General features: G+C 41.0%; 1 protein-coding gene across 1 annotated transcript in view; it reads left to right on the top strand.

The window, feature by feature from the left end:
* Positions 1-22,812, top strand: part of LOC146821139 (uncharacterized) — a 174,662-nt gene that overhangs the window by 119,766 nt on the left and 32,084 nt on the right. Inside the window, exon 4 of the mRNA XM_085609328.1 lies at positions 11,689-11,806. Coding sequence (XP_085465454.1) covers positions 11,689-11,806 — 118 coding nt within the window. The remainder of the gene's footprint in view (positions 1-11,688; positions 11,807-22,812) is intronic.

Here is a 22,812-nt window from a genome sequence, read left to right as displayed (position 1 = left end):
AGTAGCAGCAGACTTTCGCTTTTGAAAACCAAAATTAATATTAAAGTCCCTAGAGGCGGCTTTAAAAGAGTCGCAAACAATTTGAGGAGTAATTCCGGGTGTTTCATTTTCTTTAAAAGATGTTTGGGCAAATTGTTCAAATGAACGAGTAAAAAGGGGGTCTGATAGAAGAGTATTATTGAATCTCCATTTTCGAGGACCATGGTGAGGGGGAAGGAGTTCTAAATCTAAAGTGACTGGAGCATGATCTGAAATCAATATAGAACCTATATCAGATTTAATGATTCTCTGGGCAAGAGCATTGGAAATAAAAATATAATCTAACCTAGATTGTGAAAAGTGGGGAGGGGAAAAGAAAGTATACTCTTGAAGAGTGGGGTTACACAATCTCCATGCATCAACAAGTGACCTTTGTGATAAGGTTGATGTAAACTGAGAATGGATATGGGAAGGTATAAATTTAGTCTTAGATTTCCTATCTAGGATAGGGTCAAAAACCATAGTGCAATCCCCACCGACAATTAAATAATCACCAGTGTAGATCATCGACTTAGACAAAACTCCAGGACAAAACAACTTATCAGGAGTAGTGGGAGCACATAAATTACCAATAGTCATAGGAATTTTATCAACAGATAAAGAAACAGAAATCCATCTACCGTCACAGTCCACATCCTGAGAAAGTAATGGTATATTAAGACGTTTATGACATAAAATAGCCACCCCATTCCGTTTTCCTGACCCTGGGGAAGCAAAACCTTAACCAACCCACTGACACTTTAATTTAGCAATTTCCTTATCACCAATATGTATTTCTTGTAACAAAACAATATCCCCATTTAAAGAAGAGATATGAGATAATACCCTTTGACATTTTATAGGAGAACCTAAGCCTTTACCATTCCATGAAATAATTCTTAAAGTCATTTATCAGCTAACAGGAATATAATAACATTAGCATATATCATAAAGGCAAAAACTGGTGTAATATAAAAACAATAGAAGAAATAGAATAAGAAATAACAAGGAAACAATGAAAGCAAGATGAGAAAAATTTGCAAATATGAAGGAAAGAAAAAGAGAAGTGAAGAGTGAAAGATAGAGAAAATATAGAAAGAAGGAGGGTCTAAACAACTAGATGTAAGAGGTATTAAGTTGAAAAAATGATAAGAGAAATTGCCAAATAGATTGCAGATCAGAAACAGAAGATAAGAACAAGAACAAAAATAAGAATGAGACATAAAGCAACATACTAAATTAGTGGTGAAAAGTAGTAAATATGAAAAAGGAAAGAGGAAACGTAAGTAAATATTTGACAAAAAACTATAAGAGAAGTGAAAAAGAGAAAGAGAGAAAGAAGGTAATAATACAAAAGAAAGAATCATGTAAAAGGAAAAGTACCAAAACCATGAATAGGATACAAAAAATGATATACCAGGAAAAACACACAAAGGAACCGAGGGTGGTGGAGCCACAAAAGGGAATGGAACATCATCCGGAGCACTTGCGACGGGCACGGGAGGGAGACAAAATATCATCAAACGAACAGGCAATCACAAAAACGAATATGAGAAGGATGAACCTAAAGAGACAAGAAAAATAGAACAAATTATAGATACAATAACAAGAACATTATACCAACAAACAATTGGAGCAATCCAATAAAACAATCAGAGCATTCAAATTAAACACAGAGGATCAATAAAGATCAAACACTGGAACGTGAAACATCCATGTCCTCCTGCCTGCAGCTCTCCAAAAATTCATGAAGTAGACGGGGATCCTCATAGGCTGTAGTTTTATTTTTATACGTGACTTTAAAAAGACATGGGTGGATAAGACCGAATCTAGCATTAATGTTCCGTAAAGCTGGTCTCATGTTTAAATATTGTTTTCTTCTATCAGCCGTTGCTTTGGCGTAGTCCTGTGAAAGAAAAGATAGGAGCCCTGCCAAGAGATTTTGCCTTTGACTCTAGCAGCCTGTAAATCTTTCAACAAATCTGTATACTCTAAAAAAAATACAGTATCACTCCTCTTGGTTTAGTTGATGAAGATGCCAAATTCGAGACATGGCCCAAACAATGAGCTTGTTGAATGTTCAAGGATGGAGAGGTCGGAATCTCCAAAAGCTTCGGAAGAAAAGATTGAAAGAAGGCAGGTGGATTGGATCCCTCAAGTCCCTCTATTAGAACATAAATGCGTAGGTTATTACGCCTGTTACGATTTTCAAGATTTTCAACTTGTTTTTGAAGATTTGAAATCTGAGATTGCAGAGAGGGAACCTGCACCATAGTAGTATGAAAAGATTCCATTTTATTTTCAAACTGGACAACCCTACTCTCCATATGTGACCATTTGTCATCCAATTGTTGAAGACGGACAATAGTTTTCTCCATATAGGGTTTAAGAGCTCGAATCTCTTCCAGAAGTAACTCCACTGAGATTGGAGGAGGAGATGTTGTTGGAGAAGGAGCATCTTGTTTGACCCTCTTCACAGAAGGCTGAGCCAACGTACCAGGTAGTTTTGACACGGTTTTAGAAGGAGGTAAAGAAGCATTAGTCCCTGGAGCACTTAGTGAGCCCTGTTCTGATTCAGACATATTATCCTGAAGAAGACTGAAAGGATTATAATCTACCACAGAAGTAGAAGACAGTGCTTTAGAACGCTGAGTTGGTTTTGTTCTCCCCATACATAAAGTGATATATATTTCTAGAAGAAAATGTCAATTTTGACAAAGAAAGAATATACTGCAAAAAGTCACTCAGGATATCAAAAATCAGCTCTCCAAAAGACAAGAAACCAGCATTAGAAAATTAAAAGCTCATGTTCCATGTTGTTAAGAGCGTGTTGATACATTTTGTAAGCAGAGACAGAAGATTGCGTAGAAATACAGCAGGTAATAGAAATTCCTTGTCAGCAAGAGCAAAAGGGCATCAAAAAATGAAGAAAGCCCACCTCAAAATCATGATGATGCAAATTAGGCATTCCAGAGAAAGACATCACGAAAAAACTCAAATGGAAGTGCCAAATGTTGTATCTTATGTTGTAAGAGAAAGCAGCAGCTTTCTGAGGGGAAAAACTGCATTCGCGGGAAAAACAAATGGCAGATGCGAGTTTTCAATCACTCGCGTCTGCATATAATAAAGAAACAGTCCATCCGCTTATCGCTGGGACCTTGTGAGGCAGAACCCTTTGATGTCCTTAGTGTTATACACTTGCCGCTACATTTCTAGCCGTTCTTCGCAGCTCAGAATGCCGAAAAACAAAGGAAAAGCACCCTTGTCGTCCCGGAGCTCACGGAAGCGCGTCCATTCCCGGCAGCGCCTAAGCCACGCCCCCCTCTGCACTACTTTATGATGAGTCAGACTGTCACTAGACAAAAACCATCTCTCTCCAGCAGGAACATTAATCACCAGTGTTATTTTGACAGTTTTACTGTTGCCTGAAAACTTCAAGAGACACAAGGTGAAGGTGTTTCTAAATCCATACGTTATTTCTAAACACAAAGCCCCACCCGCCATCTGAGCACTAGGTGCTGCAGCACTCGTCGCACTGCCATAAAGCTGACCCTGCTCCTGCTTCCTAAAATGTTTCAGATGCACCTCCGTTCTGACCTCCTCCAGCATCTGGTGCAGCTCCAGCACAGGGACCCACACACCGTTCTATTAAAGCCCCACACTCCTGACCTGTTGCACCATGGAACTATGCGTGAATTTAGTCAATGCATAAGAGAGGACTCAATAGCGCAATGAACCTACAGTCCTCCTGTTTGGCATATTGCAATTTTGACACATTCTTCAAACTTTTATTAATAAAGAATTGATAAATTTAATATCATAATAATCAGATTGATCTCTCGCTCCTACTTTTTGGCTTATTTATCTATCTGTGCGTTTATTTCTCCGGAGAGATTCGCTCAACTCTACTTTTATAATTTATCTACAAGAGTTATTTTAAAACCATTTCCTGAATTCGATCCTGATGCAATTATATGCTACATACACTTGGATATAACGCCTCTCACCACACAACCGAGATTAAACGTAGAAATAGTTCACACACTCAACTGCACACTTCACGCTGGAGATTTATCAGAAAATATTTGCCTGTTTATCACACACATAGGACACAGTTATGATTAGCAAGTTCATCATATTTCAGCCCCTTTACAATAACTATGTGCCTTTCAGAGGAGATAACAGTTTGCCATTTGTAGCATCAAGTTCAAGTTTAAGTTTTGTTCATGAGATCACAGAGTGGGAGGTTTGGCCACACCAAAGATGGTCACTTCTTTGTTGTGCTGCTCTGACTGGCCTTATTCAGGGACTGTAGTGCAATATGTAAGTGTCGTTTTTGTCCTCTCAGATAGGCAGGGTAAGCACTGCTCATTGCTCACTCTGTCTTTCCATAATGACATAATAACCAGGATTGTGAAGCCACCACATCCTGCTGCGCATTGCCTCATGTTGAAGCCTGTGTGAAGGCTCAAAGTTCCTATCGTTTGGAAATTGGCAGGATGGATGGGTAACTTAATATGGAACCTACCCAAGATTGCCTCGCCCACTCTGAGAATATCTACTGTAGAAACACTTGGCGCGGCACACATGCTGTGAAACATGGAGGTACTTCAACCTTGGAGCCACTGAAACCATGACTAACCAAGTGAGTACATCAGCCATGTTGGCATCAGGCTGTAGTGTTTGATTATGCTTCTCCCGAAGTCTTTCAAATATATACCCTGAGCATAATGGCTGCTTCTCAATGGAATCCTCTCGCTGCCACCGTCCCCACAATTGCCTTGGGTACATCTTCTCTTGGAACAATCTCTCTATTTTAAACAATATATTTTCATAAAACTGCACTGACTGTGGGTTGCCATGAGGGTTAGCCACTATATATGTCTATCTTTCAGGTACCAGCCTTCAAATGCCTACAATTGTCTCTTACTTATTGGGTCTTGACTCTGTGACCAACCATCTCCTGCTGTGCCGTGCCTCTCTTCAACAGAATGCTGCTTAGGAACATGGGATGCAAGGGTTTATGTGATTCTAAGCATGACACCTCGTACCTTGACCGTTGCATGCACTTTCTAACTTCTCAGCTGATGCGGTTTCTCCCCAATATCAAAAAGCTCTGTGGATGATGTTTCCTACATTCATAAGTCGAATTTAATTCACAAAGCAGGATTCAGACAGCCCTATGGCTCAGTTAGGGTCCTTTGCCTCATATATTTTATGGCCGAATGTCTTTTATTCTCGGTGGCAGTCACTGGCCATGGACATGAGCAATCTCAGCCTACAACTTCTGTGACAATGCCGGGAGTCCCACTTGAGATAATTATGAAGGAGGAAATCACAATAGGTATGACTGTGGGCAAAGTGGAAAACCACATGACACAGTTGACAACACACATTAAAAGAATCTGCTCTGACATTGCTTCATTTGTGAACCATCTTTACATTTATGAAAAGACAGTGAATTTCCTTAAATATAGGGTAATCAGTTCACCCAAATGGGGCCAAGACCCCGGCATAAAGTAGTCACAGAACTAGAGGACAGGCTACGCCACAACAATATTCTATTATGTGGGGTGCCAGCAGTCACAGAGAAAGACTGAGTCACTGCTGTGCCAGTGTCATTCTTCAATGCCGCTCAAGCAAGGCTGCCTTTCACCATGCACAGTTTTGCTGCACCTTGGTTTAAAGGAGAGTCTGCACTGTATAGAAAAGGATATGTACTAAAGGCATATCTTTTCAGTACAAAAATCCTATGGCTAGACCCAGAAGGTTCTCACACATTTGTTGTTTGCTGTGTGCTGCAGCACACACAAAATGCATCAATATTTTCGAGAAATGATTTAATTTCCCCATGTTTGCACCTGCTTCAAGAAGCTCTTGGTTTTTGATGCATAGCCTGGTCTGCCCTTTTAGTAGATCGGGCTTTGCACCAACGCCTTTGGGTTTGCCCTGATCCGCCCCAGTATCAAGCCCGTGAGGAACAGCACAGCACAGCTTTTAGTCATTGTGAAAAGTGCATCTTTTCAGCCCCAACCCATTTTTGCACTGGATAATAAACAGCATGTGCCTCTTTGTGTGCGTTAGGAAATAAAGCCTTATATGTCCTAGACATCTAAATGTCCATTTTTGGTATCATTGATTTCACACCATTGGTGTATTTTCTGTTTGTATTGTAGTTCTTAACAGGATCCAACTCTTCATTGTCGTGAATCCATGTGTTTATCAAAAGCAAGAACATTCTGATGGATCGTCCAATCCTATTTGTTGTATATTTTTTTTTTTTTAAATACAACCATAAATACTCTCAACCTAGCAGTATATTTTTAACATTTCCTCCTCTTTGTGAAACACGAAGTTATTCATATAGGTGAATTCGGATGTGTGCAGTTGAGATGGCATTTTGACAAAAATGTCTGGACAGACTAGCTCCAAATCCTTATTTCTGATATTTTATTTATGTTCATTTAATCTTCCTCAGTCTTATCACTCACAATATTTGTTCCACATACATCGGCCCACATGGCCATTTTATTATGTATACTACATCACTACTGTTATACGTAAACTGTCCCTTAATGGGAACGTCTTTTGCTGTTAATTGATGTTTCATTTTAGGTCGCTTGAACATATTATTCCAATTCATGCATTTTAAATATGGAAGCATTCTATTGAATGGTGTTGATAACTTTCTTTTTAATCAATTTTACGTCTTTTTCAGCAAAAAACAGTATGTTTTTTGAAACCCTTCTATTTTAACTTAACTAAAAAATTCGGATACTACTGCCCATTAACAGGTCTAGATCAAGCTGTGAGTGATGTCATAATCCTTGATTTACAAAGGGAAAAAATAAACCTCATCCGCACATTAATCTTTCCCTAATTACCAATAATATAGAAGAGTGAAATAAATGAAAATCACATAAAAATAGAGACCCACAATATAATGAGCACCAGCAAGTGTTAATAGTAGAATATGAGAGATGATACTAGTGAAAGACACAAGGCCCATTTCCCCATGTATTTATCAATTCCGTTCAGACAAACCTTCATTCGAACCAAACAAGATTGCCAGGCATTTAGATCTAAACGCTGATCTATGTTTTGCAAGTATTACCAGTCGGTGTTCATATGCTTTTAACAACAGGGGAGCAGATTTACAAGCCCCTTGCGCCATTTTTGCGTCATTTTTCTCATGTTACAAATGACGCAAAAGTGGCGGAAGGGGCTTGTAAATCTACCCCAGGGCATTTAGCAAACATATGCATGTGAGCAGAATCGGACTAATTGCATTTCGACAGGGTTGAACTAGCCTGGTAAGTAATCAGACAGTGTCCGTGGGGCTGGTCTGAAAGGTCATTGTGTGGGCAGGTTTGTTGGGCCAGTTTATACTGTCGATTTCCCTGATGTTAACACAAGCGTTTGCCTGTATATGAAGCTGCCAGAGCGGCTGACTTTGAAGCTAGGAAACCAGGGGGGATATTAGCAAGAGCCTTATCGCCACTTTAGCGGCACTTTTTGCCGCTGAAGCGGCGATATTTCTATCGCCCTCTTAGCAAGCTGGCGCTAACAGCTGTTAGCGACAGCTTTATGGCGAAAGCGACCGTTTTTGTGCCGCTTTGCATGTCAGCAATATGTAGCGCTAATGACATGCAAAGGAGGCGTACCCAACTTAACGCAACTGCAAACAGTCGCAAACCCAGCTTCCCCCTATTAGCAATGCCCACAAAGCGATAAAAAAACTCGCGCTAACTGCGAATATCACTGGAATCAAACACCTGCTAAAAACCTGACTTAACCATTCTAGTCAATGGGAGGTGGATTGTAAGGTTAAGTCCTCACCTGCCTATTAGAAAAGCTTTTAATTAGCTTTATCGCTGGATTTCTTGCGCTATTGCTGGGTTTCACCGCTATCGCTGGATTTTCTATCGCCTTGGAGATAAGCGTTGATAATAACGCGTTATCTCCGCGATGAAATCCAGCGATAGCCGTCGATAAATAAAACAGCACAAAGCGCGCTTTGCGATAATTATCGCAATTTCTTGGTAATATCTAATATCCCCCCAGGTTCAAGACTGGTGGTAGGCTCAAATATTCTGTGATCGTGGACAAATCTCTTAATCTCCCTGCACCTAGAAATTAATGTGTGCATCTGTAATGCAACTGGTGCTCATGTAAAGCGCTTTGATACCTTCGGGTCGAGTTTGCGCTATATAAAACTACAAAAATGAAGAAAGCACAAATGCATGCAGTCACTCATAATACCTTGCAAGAGATCTATACACGTTCAAAACTGCCCTGTTTCCAAATGTGGGACACTATTTTATCTATCTGCCTCGGTAATGTGGGCCACCTTTATTTTGGTGCCCGGGCTTATGTCCCAGTCTGACCCTGGTTTTGGCTGCCTATACATATTTCTTTTTGATATTTTGTACAATAATATTGGTGTGGTATAAGTGTTGTGGAATATCGAAAGATAATGAAGGAGATATTTTGGGGCAGTAAACATGTCTTTGTTAAGTTTTAAAACTGTCGCCCATAATTCATGGTCCATTACAAAACCTTCACTTTCTGTTTTTTTTTTTTACCCAACCCTGTACTAGGTGAAAGTTTTCATCAAATGTATTTACTACATGACATATCCTCATGGATCCCAATGCTCCTCCCACGTACCTCTTTTAAAGGGGATAATTTTCATAATGTATGCTACAATACTGCTGTTGCACTTTAAATGTCCCCAAATGGAAATTACATTTATATTAGGCCCCCTTGATTACATCATAATAATTCATACAGTTTAAACATGGAAACGCCCTATTGATTGGTGTTGATAACCTTCTTAATGAATACATTTGTATGTCTATTTCTGCATGAACAAGTATTTTTTGTAGATTTCAATTGCACCCGTGAACCAACAACTGTGCTGTAAAAACGAGGGGCTACATTTACAAGCCCATTGCGCCACCGGTACGTCACTTTTTTTAATGCACCATCGGCTCAATGAGGTTGCCTATATTTACAAGGCCACATAAAGTCACCTTGCTTGACTTTTCATGACCTTGTGAATATGGGCCCCTTTCACGCATTACTCTGCGTGAAAGGGGCGTTCCATGGGTGTTGCTGTGGTTGTCCCACGCAAAATCCATGGCGCCAGTCAAATTCCCAGATTTACAACATTTTGTAAAGCTGGGAATGCAGGAGAGGCATAGGAGTGGCACTACGAGGAGAAATACTTTTATTTCTATTTCTTTCCCTCTTTTTATGCTTGCTACAGAGTTCCATCAATTATTGCTTGAGTGTAGGGAGGTGTCTCTTCCTGCACAAAAACAACCATCCCTGCAACACAGGCACCCTTGCAACATGACTCAAGGGTGCCAGCACTGGCAAATGGCAGCCAGTTGTGTGCCAGCGCAGGGGAAAGTACAGAGATGCGTCGTAATATTGTTAATACAATGCACCCCTATGCTTTAAAATGACGCAGCTCAACGCACCAAAATGGCTTGCGGCACCACGCTGCTTCATTTTGTAGTAAATGAGGCCCGAGATCTCTGATGATATAATCATTTTCAACAATGCTCCAATATGTCATAAAAACTTTCTGTGTTTTTTTGCTCTGGAGACTGTGTAATAAACCCAATTTCACTCAGTTGTCATCAGATATATCTTGTACTTTTAATTTTTACGTCTTTTCTGTTGGTAGATGTGAATGGATCCTTTGCCTCAGTTGGGATTTCTTGCTTATAACCTCTTTCACATCATTTTATTTAATGTTGTCTTCCATCATCTGAAAATGATTGTCATTTTTTATAATTATGTGTATCTTTAACAGCTGACTGTGCAGTAAATTCCTATTGTTTTAAAATGCTCACTTCCTAAATAGTAGTAAAGTAGAGTTAAAATAAAAGACAAGTATTCTTTTATGTGGACTAAGTGATGTGAACAGCCACAGCCCCAGTGGTGATAGTTGTGGAGAGAATGAAGGAAGAAGGATGGAGAACTAGGCTATTCTATAGACACTATCCAGGCAATGTCTCAGCGAAACATGTGCAAACTCGCAAACCTCTGGGCGCTATCTGCATACCCAGAATTGTTTTCTCAATCCCAGGTACTTTTTTTCAGTCTTCAGAAAAACATTACATTTCTTAATAATATTATAAACCAGGATAGCTTACAGCTTTTGGTGGCCTGCTGATTTTATTTAAGAGCCTTGTGCATAAATATTAATTCTAAGGTAGTCTTTGTTCCTTGTTAGTATCCTTTCCATACAACTTGTGAACCATGAGACAAAAGAAAGCTCGTGTTTCAAAATGTTCAGTTCCGAAGGAAGGAGAATAAAAAATAGATTATTGACATCCTTTGTGATATGGTAATGGCAGGCTTGTGGTAACGATGGAAACGGTATTTTAACAAAGCAATAATTTATTCTGATACCTGTGCACTTGCCAAAAAAATAGGAGAAGAAAAACAACCAGGGACATTAAAAAGGTACCACAATGTCATGCACAACCATGGGTGTAGAAGAGGGACCATAATAGCATATACAATAGACAGGAAACAAGTCAAAATTAGCTTGAAATCAGCTGATCTGACCTCAGGAATGAAAAGGGAAACCGAGCAGTGTAGTTATATAAGACAGGTATGTAAACAGTGGACTATTATTATCAGGTGTTTTTTACAGAAAATATTTTTTTATTTGTTTTTCGATTTTTATTTTCCACACCAAAAGTTGTTTTCTTTAAAAGTAGCACAGCACATTATATAAAGTATTTTCGTATGTATTTATTATTCCTTGCTTTGAGTAAGCATTTGCTTATAATGGAGAACTGGTTCCTTTTAGAGGTAAATGCCTTCATTTCAAAATGGCTGCTACATTCACGAAATAGCCCCTTTCACATGCTGAAAATTGAAATGGAAACAAGTGCCAGGAAGCAGAATTATATACCAAGTAGACAATGGCATGCCGTGAGAGATCTAGACTCTCCTGAGATGTGTCTCAAAGCGGTGGCAAATGGAGACACATCCGAAGCTTTGTCTATGATTATTGTGTTGAAGGCAGTTGCACTGTCAAACCAGACATAAAAAGTGTGAGATTGGCATTCAGTGAGATTGCAGTAATGTGAGGTTTCTGAGGTTCCATGGACAACAGCCATTATTCATTAACACCTGTTGCACTAATATATTGCGCAGTTATAAAAGTTGTGGAACATAATCCCATTGTTAATTTCTGGACAATAATATTACAAATCAAAGATTACCTCGACTAATCAATCTTGCACAGCTGTTGTGTCTACCCACTCTAAACATAAAAACCAATTTATACGTCATAGATACTTATACACTGGTACACATAAAGAATGTTACAGATGGAAAGCCTCATATCAAACTATGTAAATGCATAAATAATGCCTTTCAGCGCCATTCAGCAACCGTAGCACCTTTGCTAGTCAGCATTTAATAAAACATATTCTTCAGTATAACCTAGATTCTTTCACAGTATTGTTTCTAGATTATATCCTAGTCTTTTAACATAAAAAACAAACTCAGCTTCTGTTTTATTCATTGTTGTGTTTGAATGTTGAACCCATAATTTGAATATGCGAGGCATATTAGACACTGTGTGCATTTAATTTTATATATATCACTTACCAATGCACTGTTCTCAAACCTGCACAGTGTAAAAGCAGCAACATCAAGTGAAAAATCAACTGATGAGGTACTGGTGAAGAATGCAGAGAACCTGATCCACACGATTCTAAGGAGTTTGAAAGCAGCGGAAGTAGCATGTGTTAGAGTAAGTATGTGGCAGAATTGTAAGCTGTGTTCATTTTTAGACATTTTAAGAATTTTGAACACATATATAGCTGTGTTATAAATTCCTGATTCACAGAAGAATGTTTCTGCTCATTATATCTTTCAGCGTTTGTTAGATCACCTATCTATTTTATTTAACACTTTAAGCCAGTTGGTCATCCACTTCTGGGAAGGTTTTGTCCACCATGGCCTGCCTACCTTAAGCATGACTCATGTACCAGAAGATTATTTTCCTGCTTCCCAATCGTCCCTATCTGTGTGCCTTCAGTTTTCTCCTAAAGCACCTCTAGGTGCTTTGAGGCTGGTGTCAGTGTCATGCTGAACTTTAGAAAAGCCAACAATAAAAATCTCCTTGATAAACCACCATTTGACACTTGGGGGTCTATTTACTAAGATTTAACGCAGTGTTTGCATCACAGAAGTGACTCAAAAAACTCAAAATCTTTACTTACCTATTTACTTGCCAGCGTAAAACCAGAGTTGTGCTTCAAAATCACTTAAATCATAGTTTTTTTGTATGTGATTACTTAAAATTGTTACACTTTACAATATATAAACATTTCTTATCATACAAAAATGGTAAAGACCTAAAACAAAATCAGCACCCAATAACAAACGAATATACAATTTTTAAAATCTGAACAACATTGAAGATGCGCATAAGTTGTTAACTAAAGTGCAAGTGCTGAGCCACCGGCATGAGATGTTATGATTTGAATAATGGTTACTTTTCCTAGATAGATCTTCCGAGTGGCAAAATACCGTAATATGGATTCAAAGCAGAAACCATCTTCGTTCACTGCTTTAAAAGAGCTTACGCAACTGAGTTAGTCAAATGATATTAAATTTACTAGCCCTATTGAAGTAAAATATGCTCGGAAAAAGTGCAAAACTTTACATAAAAATTTAAAACTGTTTTCACAAAAAGTTCTACTGTTCAAATTGTCCCATGGTAGGTTAGGCATTTAGTCTGCTTGTTACGTGGGCATGTGAGCTGCTGCAGTTATTGGACTAAAACCATGTCGGCATTGATCATGATTTTTTTTTTCCTCTGGCTCGACTTGCCGTAAAAGTTTCCTTACTTCTGCCAAAAATGTTACACCCCTGCAAGACAAGATTATGGAAGAACCTTCCATCCAGCGTATCACGGCTTGCCTGCACGTGCAAATGTTCAGTTCATTAAAAATGGGTTTTAAAAGCAGTCTCCTCAAATCCATAAATGCGCATAGCAGATGAGCTAATGTTTCATTAAGAAAGCCACATAATCGACAGTGCACTTTTTGTTGGTTGCTTTTCCAAGATGGCTGTAGGTCTTTCGAATCATGCATGCCCAACCAGTAATCAATATAGCTCTTTTTTAACACAACGCTGAAATGAGCTACTAAATAAGGTTGGAGCTTTAAAGACGTGTAAGAGTTAATCACAGTCAACCCATGCCAACGTTTGGAAATTGCTTTTTTATCTTCCAAAAAAGATTTCTTCTTTGCTGCATCATTAACCGATTTACTGAAGGTTGCCTGGTCTGTTGTCCTGTCCCATGCTATTTGTATTTCAAGCTCCGACAAAGATTTTATCAGGTGCGCTCCCCATGAGTTTGGTGTTTCTTGATTCATCTGGTCACTAATTTCTTACCAGCAAAGACTATTCAATGAGCCAAGCTCGGATGAGCGAAACTTTTGGCATATCTTCACGAAGCCATTCATGCTCCCTAATTTCTGATTCTGGAGGCCGAATTCCAGTCAAACCTGAGCTAGTGAGGCACTCTTAGGTAGATTGAAAATGGCCTTGTAAACCTTTGTCTGAAGTTCGTTTAACAGGTCAGCCTCCTTGCCACACCTAGGGCCATATGTAGGTAGCATACAAGTTACCACTTCTTAAATACCGAACTTTACCGATTCGGTATTTAAGAAGTGGTAACTCGTATGTAGGTAATCATTCGGTAAATATTACCGAATCGGAGAAATTCGGTAATTACCGAATCGGTATTTACCGATTCGGTAATGAGGCATACCTTCCCATTGATTCCTATGGGCCTGGAGGCCCATAGGAATCAATGGAAAGGTATGCCTCATTACCGAATCGGTAAATACCGATTCGGTAATGGGGGGAGCACATTCAAGGGTGGCAGGGTGTCACATTGACACCCTGTTGCACCCCTGATTCCTGCATGTGTGCACATGTGGCGCACATACATGCCCTAAGGGCATGTATGTCTGCCACATGGCACTGTTAGTCCAGCAAAATATTGCTTTTTGCAATGAATTCGGTATTTAGCACCAACATATATTTGGTGCTAAATACCGAATTATTTTCCCTACACATCACTCATTTGAGTGTCACCTACATCTCATTTCAGGATCGGTAATTTTACCGATTCGGTAAATTACCGAATCCTGAAATGTTCCCCCTACATAGCAAAAGCCTAAATACCGGTCGGTAACGGGATATTTACCGAAAATCGGCCGTTACCGACCGGTATTAGGCTACCTACATTTGGCCCCAAGTGACTAAGCCATATGACAGTGTGGGAAGAATTTGGGCTGCCATCACTTTTAAGAGGTGGTTATGGTTTTGGGCAGCCCAGTTTTTTGTACAGTAGTCTATGTGCGAAGATTAACGATTGCGCTTTTTCTTTTAGATCCGATTTGTGATCCTTTTATGTTGAACCTCACCCCAATTTGATGCCAAGGTATTTGTAGGAAGCTTGCTCTTCTACAATTGCCCCTTTTATGAGCCATTTGAACATTTTTTTTTTGGGGTCTACTAGTCGTACTACCTTGGTTTTCTCTTTGTTTAGTTCCAAGTTTTCCTGGTCCAAATAAGTCACTATGTTGTTTATCGCTCTTTATAATCCAAGTGGGCTTTGGCACAACACCACAATATCGTCTGCATACTGTAAAAATGGACTTGGCTCTTTGGCCAAGTTTGGCGGATGACAATCGGCTGCATACATATATTTAATGATGTCTGCGAGGAACAAGTTAAATAGACTCGGAGCCAGGACGTGGCCTTGTTTTAGGCCTTGCTGCATGTGAATACTGGCGGTTGCACTTCTCCCATCGCCTAATTTCACTCTTGCCCAGGTTTCACTATGTAAGGCTATTATTGTGTCCCATAATTTACTTGGTAACCCCCATGCTTTTAATTTTTCCCAGAGACGATCTCTGCTGACTCTGTCGAATGCTGACTTCAGGTCGACGAAACATGCATACAACCCAGTTTTCTTTTTTGTAATTTTTTCAGTTAAGAGTGCCAAGGTAGCCAGATTTGTTGTGGTGCCCATCCCTGACCTAACACCCATTTGGAATTTAGGGATTATGTTCTTTTCATCCATGAAATCTTGCAGATGACCTAGGAGACATGATGCGTAGAGTTTGGCATCTACGTCAATCAAGGATCTCAATCTGTAGTTTCCAGGCTTACTGTGGTCTCCTTGTTTGAATATTTGGTTAATTATATCCCCTTTCCAGGATATGGAGACGTTGTTCTGTCTATAAATCTGATTAAAAATAGGTGTGAGTAATCTGCCCAAAAATCTGGGGCGTGTTTGAAGAGCGCATTGGGAAGCCCGTTTGGACCAGCCGCCCTCTCTTTATTTAGTTGTTTTATTATTCCTCTTAGTTGCTCGGTGTCGATCAGGTTATTTGACTTGTTGCTACCTATCTCAAGTCCTGGTTCGTTATGTGCTGCCTGGGGCTGGGTGGTAATTTTTTCTTCATCTACTTGTTGATTTTGAGGTGATTCTAAGGCCGTTGATGCCGTAGATCGTTTTTTATGCAACTTGCTGCTGTACATGTTTTGCACATGTTGAATCCAGTTTTCTTCTCCGATTCCCACTTCTTGTTGCAGTCTTGAACCCATTGTCAGATTATTTATGATGCCCCAGAATTCCCTGCTGTTTGGCAAATTACTTGCCCACAAATGTTTTGTCCAGATTGTTTCTTTATACGCTGTTTTCGCTTCCTTCAGCATCTTCTTGTAATTGTTCCGCATTTCCTTCAGTTTACCATTATATATTTTCCTACCCATTCTTGCCGCCACGCTTGTAGATGCACCTCTCTTGCGATCCTTCTCTTTTGATCTCTCAATTCAGTATTGAACCATAGCTCCCTCCTAGTGTCTCTTCTTATTTGACTTCCGTGAATGGCTGGAAATTTTCGTATGAGAAGGGGGCCCAGATGTTCCCAGCTTTTTACTCGCTCCTCCTCTGTTGGGGGCTCAATTTGGCTCATGTATTCTTTGAGTGTGTCCAGTCTGTTTTTCATGTCCAATCCTCGCCATTTTAATTTCCTCAAGTTAAAATTTTGCGTGTTGTGCTAGAGAGTTTATTTTTGGGGCCTGAGCGAGAGTGATGTTGATATTTGTAATTTGCGGGGAATGATTGCTTTCTATGCGTGAGTCTATACTTGGGACAAGATTACTACTGGTGATAGTGAAGTCTATTGTTGATCGACATTTTCCACTTAGATATGTTATGGCCGCTGGTATATCTCCAGTTGTATTGCCGTTCAGGATAGTCAGACCGTGGCTTTCCAACTCGCATTATTATTGTTTGGAATCCCCAGTCCTCCTGCCTCTTCTCTTGTTCGGTTAGTTGTTTATAAGATTATTATTAAAATCTCCTGAGATGATCAAAGGACATTGTTCGTGTGATCTTTGCAGCGCCTTAATCAGGTTCATTAATGTTGTACATTTTTCCTTCTGATTCTTTTTCTCAGGGTGGGTATAGACGTTGACTAATATTAGTTGCCAGCTTAACTTGTTAAAATGAAGCTTACCGGTAAGTTTTATGATTTGCAGCCAGTTTACCCAAGCATCTAGTTCTTCTGTTAGCCAACCATGTTTTTGTGCTGCGTATATTGATAGATCTCCTCTTGGATGACCAAAGATTGAAGAGCTTTCTGCAAGGGTATGATGTTCTATGTAACCCGCAATTGGAAACTGGGTTCATGTTCCATGTTTCTTGGAGCAGGATTAGATCTTGTTGCTGAAAAAAAGACAGAGTTTCATGCTCATGACCCATGTCATTAAAGCCATGGACATTCCATGAACAGATCTTGATTATGTTCTGTCTAACACCTACAAAGTCACGGTCATGCCTCGTGCCTTCCTTTAAATCATGCCCGTTGGTCCGGCCTAACAGCCCCTGGTTTTTTTTGTCCGGACTTTACCTTGGATGTTCGTTAGGTACGCTTTTACTTAAGTGCCTTGGGCACCCAGGATCAGTCCATGCTGTCATATGTTTGGCCTTCGGAGTTTGATGGACTCGCTGTTACATTGACCTCCATAGAATTGGTTTGCCGTGGTGGAGTACTGGTTCGTGCGCCACGTAGACATGGTTTTTGACTGTTCTATGGTGTGTCTTCCATTTTTTGATTTGTGTGGCTTCCTAGAAGGGGGTAGGGGTACTTAGGACATTTATGGGGCCCCAGCATGATTCCCCAGGCTTCAAACATTGATCTTGTTGCGTATATCTTGTCCACTAGTTCCTTTGAGGACCAAGTTGTCAAGGACTCTTCAGTACCTGGAGTGGATGTTATATGTTGGAATTTCACGGCTAATAGATCTTGTGAGGATATTCCCTTTAGTTCTGGAATTTCTTTGAACAGCCTTAGAAGGTTCCCTCGATTCAAAATGTCTTGCCTTCTTTTGGTGGAATATTCTGGCACAAATGTCAGTTTTGATGTATTCTCCACTTGAGAGCTAGTGGCAATTTTTAAAATTTTGTTTTTCCCTGCTAGGGAATTTCGAGTGGCTGATATTTCATGGCCAGCATGGGTTTCTTGACCTGTTGGTTCTTTGATGAACATTTTCTGTGATTTAGGCGGAATGCCTACTTCCTTTGTATCTTGCTCTGATTTTCTTGATTTTTTAAGTATTGATGGCCGTGTTGCCTCAATTTGTGGTTCAGTGGGGAAAAGCCTACAGGTTCGACCCTTTCTATTTATTGTGACATTTATCTGATTTTTGATACTTTGAACTTCGTTATGTATTTTATTGTGCACCTTATTGCCTGTTATTTCTTCCATGCTTCCTGGTTTATTCTGTATTTGGACCTCCTCTTTCCGACTGGTTATTTGCTTTGACCTGCATTGTTTTTTCTGCCCCTTCTCCATTCTCAATTGATTGAATTTGGTCTAATCGCCTCTTTTCTGATCTAGAGATTTGTCCACCTTCTTTTGCCGATGGATGGCTAGTTGTTATTTGGAGAACCTGACTCGTGGTCTCTTGGAAAGTGGAGGCAAGGGGGTTCACGGCTTCTTGCTTTGTGTCAGATCCATTAGAATCTATTGTGTGATTTAATTAGTCTGAAACTGTTGTTGAAACATCAAGGGTGACATTTTTCAATGATTTTTTTTTTCCTTTGCGTGTTTTGGTTTGTGAATATTGAGAAGATTTTTTCGGTTCCTACGGTGGATTGGTTATTATATTTACACCTGGCCTTCCTGTGGTGTTTTCTGGATTTTGAAATTGGTAAGGTATTAATAATGCTCTGTATTGGTTCGATTTGGTGGTCCCTTATGTCAGGCCGTTCCTCTGTTTCCTTTGCTCTCCTTCACCCTTATCATTACTGCTTGTCTCTTTTATTGATTTTTTGAATTTTGATGACTCTTTTTTCCTCTACGTCCTTTTCAGTTCCTATTATTGGTTTGGTCTTGCTTGTTGACTGCCCCTAAGATATTCATTAGTATTTCGGGCAGATTTGCCAGTTTACCAATTATTTTGCCACAGCCACAGTTGAGCTGCTGTTGGAAATTGCTTGTTTGTGGCTCTAAGTTTTCCCTGCATGTTAGAAGGGACGTAATTAGGTCTAACTTGGTGTTTATGCCTGAGATATGACCAGCAATTATGTTTATTAGGTCTATCTGGACCTCCATTTTATCGGATTGAAAGTTCAGTACCCTGATTGCTTGTTCCAATGTACCCAGTGGAGTTTTACTCCACGGAGCGGTTGGAAAATCTTCAAGGTACTTTCCTGAAGCCCCTGACCCATGTTCGATCCTACTAGCTGATGAACTTATTATTGGCGATGACAGACTTAATTGATTTATTTTCGAAAAAACTTCCTTCTTCTAGTGCAATCTCCTGTTAGTCGTTTCTGTGGGTCGGGTTTGATGGGGTGGATGCCACCATTCCGTCTCCGCCCTGTGCTCTTTCCATACGGGTGACAAATTTTTCCCTTGAAATCCTTCTTTTGGTGTCGCCTGTTTTTGTTTATTGATTTCCAAAATTTGTAAAAGGTTTGCGTCGTTGGATAAGGAAAATGAGCTTCATCCAGAAGGGCTTCCTGTTCAACTAGGATGTTCATTTTATCTTCTGTGCGCTCATTTTTATTGCCCTCATTTGCACCTCTTCCAATTACTATAATATGGTTGTTTGCGGGGCTGATCTGATGCACCTGGGCGGTTATGGTTACCAACCTACTTTCTGGGATTTCTATAATTGATTTCTGTAGGGCTGAATTCTCTTTTAGAGCTTTATTGATATTTGACTGTGACTGTGTAAATAGGGAACTTGTTTTAACAGAATTAGAAGTGCACTTTTCTTGTTGGTCAGATGGTCTTGAGTTAAAATCTCCCTGTTTGACCCTTGTGTCAGGAATTATTGGGCTCGGCAGCCCGGCTATCTCTACTGTTGGTGCATAGATAGCGGCCATTGGGTCCTTTAAGAAGAACAAATTCTGGATCCCAGTGTTTCAGCCAAGACTAAGAAATGTTGATTCTGGCATCGGAGCTGAAACTAGCCTCTTTCTCCGTCTGGGAGCCTTTCTTTTTTGACTTGATGGAGGACCTTGGTCTATTAATTTTTTGTTTTTGTTTTTGCCAGTTGCCGCCTGACAAACTTTACCCCATCTCATGTTCCTTATTGGGTTGTGAAGTTGTTTGGGTTATTTGCCCTTGAGAGTGCTGAGAGCAGGGCACACTGGTGAGCCGCTAGCTGTGCCCAACCTAATTGGATCGCTTCCTCAAACTCGCCGGGCCTCACTTTGCAGCAGCCGCTAATGGTTGCCGCGCTCTATTGCCAGTGCTTGCCCTCTGCTATGACTGTTGTTGTTCCTGTTACTGCTTTCCTCTGCTGTCCTGTGAAAGTCCACAGCCCGGCACTAGCCGACAATTCCCGCCACTCCCACTACCAGAGCCGCTCTGTTTAGCTGTAGCTGTGCTGAGACTTGCTGGGACTTGCTGGGGGTTTTAAGTTGTATAATATTATTATGGTGGTACTTGATGTGCTTGTGAGGCTTGTATTTGCTGCTCTGCCTCTGTGCCTCTGCTCGATAGAATTAGTGCCATGCGGCAATTCGGGCGGTGCTTGGTGTACTTGTGAGGCTTGTATTTGCTCATATTTGATCGTATTTGCCGCTCTGCCTCTGCGCCTCTGTGCCGCTTTAGGATAGAATTAGTGCTAGGCAGCAATGCGGGTCAATGCGGAGCGAGGCAGGGGCAGGGCCAGGGGAGGTGGCGCGTTGATAATCCAAGCGGTGTTTTTGCCGCAAGTCTAATCGTGCGGCTCATGACTCGCGGCTCACCTCGGCTCACCTTGGCCCGCCACGGGCCCACGGCTCACGGCTCTCACCCCCAAAGCCGAGGTCGCCTGAGGACACCAAGTCTCCGTGCCACCGCTGCTGCTGCACTGAGCCGCCGAGCCGAGGCGTCCTCCTCTCCTCGTGCCGATCGTCGAGAGTCACGGACCGGAACCGGAAACTTAAAAGTAATGCAAAGCAGTGCCTGAACTTTGGATTTGCACTGGTCCCTTAAGTAACCTTTCGACTGCTAGTGACTTGCAAGCACTGTTTTCACATTAACTCTTTACAAATTCATATCTCAAGTTCTACTTATTGAATTTTTGTTGTTTTGGTCTTGTTTTAATTAGATAAATAGTCTATAATATTCTAAACCGATGTGGAGTCTTTTTGTGCTGGTTCCATTAGGTTCCTGTAATTAAAGTGTGCAGAAATGCTTTACACATTGCCTCTTAAGTTAAGCCTGGCTGCTCTGTGCCTTTCTACCAGAGGGTGAGCATATTTAAATTTAGGATGTGTATCTAACTTACCATGACTAGGATTATGGTCCCTACTTGGAAAGTGTGCAAACCTCTGCCAAGTAGAGACCATATTTCTAACATTGGTGATCACTGGTGAGGATAGGCCTTGTGTTTGTGCAGCACATTACAGTACCTTGGTGTACACTACTAGCCACATCTAGACCAATTTGTGGGAGAGAGGATCTAGCATTATGGCTAGAGTGGTCAACCTCGAAACTGGGGACCCAGGTTCAAGTCTCGCAAGGACGCTGAACATGCTGTGATTCTGGGCAAATCACTTAATCTCCCCGTGCCTAACAAAAAATTAACGTGTCCATAGGTAACGAAACTGGTGCTCATGCAAAGCGCTCTGATACCCGATATCTTTGGGTCTAGTTAGCGCTATATAAAACTCTAAAAAAAAAAGAAAATACAAAAATAAATTTGTCTCTGATCCTCATTGGCATTATTTTTCAGTTCTCTCTGATTGCCATTTTTGCTTTTTACTTTAAATCATGTCTCTGATTGGTGGCTCTATGTCTGCACCTGCAAGAATGGAGTTTGAGCTGTCCGAACTTGAGGGTTACACTGTGGCCAGCTCAAGGACTTCTGCATGGAGTTTGGGTTTCCTGTAAAGAGCTCCACCAAGAAGGTGGAGCTGCAAAAGGCACAGAGAGCCTGGTCTAAAGCCCACACTATGTTGGGTGGAATCCCAGAGGAGGGTGAAGAGGAGGAGGATGAGTAGGTCTGGGGTGTAAGAGAAGGCCCTGTGTGGTTGTTTATGGTGGAGGAGGACGGCGACATACTTCCAGAAATGAGGGTCCCTTCCAGCTCAGGAAGCAGTGTATCATCGAAAGGCCTGTCCCAGGAGGAGCTGGAGAACAGGAGGGAGGAGAAAAAGTATAAATTGGAGCCGGCTAAGCTCAAATTGGAGATGGAGGAGGTCTTAGAGGTGAAAATGCTGGCCATGGAAATGGAGGAGAGCCAAAAGAGATTGGTTATTGAGCAGAAAAAGATTATGTTGGCTCAGGAACTGAGCCTGAGAAAGCTGGACATCAAAGCTGGCAGGTGGAGTCCAGCAGTGATGGTGGTAGCATTTTTTCCAGGCCCTCTGTGAGGAGGATCCATACATCTAAAGGTCTGGTGCCTGATTTTGTGGTGGGAAACGATATAGAAAGATGGTTTGAGGCCTACGAATTTGCCCTGCAAATGCACAAGGTTCCTGAGGCAGATTAGGGAGCTTTGTGGATGCATATCCCTAGTGAAGTCGGGGACTCTCTACTGGCCCTTGAAGGGAGTGACAGGATGAGGTATCCAAGAAGGAAGCCATAATCAGAAAGTTTAGTCTGAGCCCAGAGAAAAACAGACAGAAATGTAGGGATAGTCAGAAGATTTCTCAACAGGGTGGGTTGTGTGGATTCTTTCTTCAAGGCAATGGATGGTAGGGTGAAGGGCAGTGAGGTGAAAAGATGATCTGGGGCAGTATAATTTGATCTGGGGCAGTATAATTTGTTTGCAACAGAGCATTAGCTCAGTCTTTGTTTTCCAGATCTGCACCAGTACCTTTCGGATAGTAAGCTCAGTGACCACAGAGAGCTTGCTAAGAAGGCAGACCACTGGCTCCGCACCAGGGTCCACAGGAAGGTATCTGGGGGATTACCCCAAGAGTGGGCAGGGTCCCCAACCGAAGAATGGGAGAGCAAAAAGAGCAAGGAGTTATCTAAAGGACCCCAAAATAATTCTGATGGTCAGGGTTCCCATCCCCCTGCTGAGAAGCAGAAATTGTTCCCTGCTAGTAAGCCTGAGGGAAGGCTCCTGTGAAGTGCTATGAGTGCCATCAGGAAGGGCACTACAAAGGGGATTCTAAGTGTCCCAAGCGGGCACAGTCATTGGGGTTGGCTAGTGTAGTGCTCGGGGGGCGGCCCTAGATAGTGTTGTGGAGAGTGTACAGTTAAACCTGGTGTC

This window comes from Triturus cristatus, chromosome 6 (assembly GCF_964204655.1).
Source record: "Triturus cristatus chromosome 6, aTriCri1.1, whole genome shotgun sequence".
NCBI lineage: Eukaryota > Metazoa > Chordata > Amphibia > Caudata > Salamandridae > Triturus > Triturus cristatus.
The sequence above is the reverse complement of the archived record's forward strand: the minus strand, read 5'-3'. Positions and strand labels throughout refer to the sequence as shown.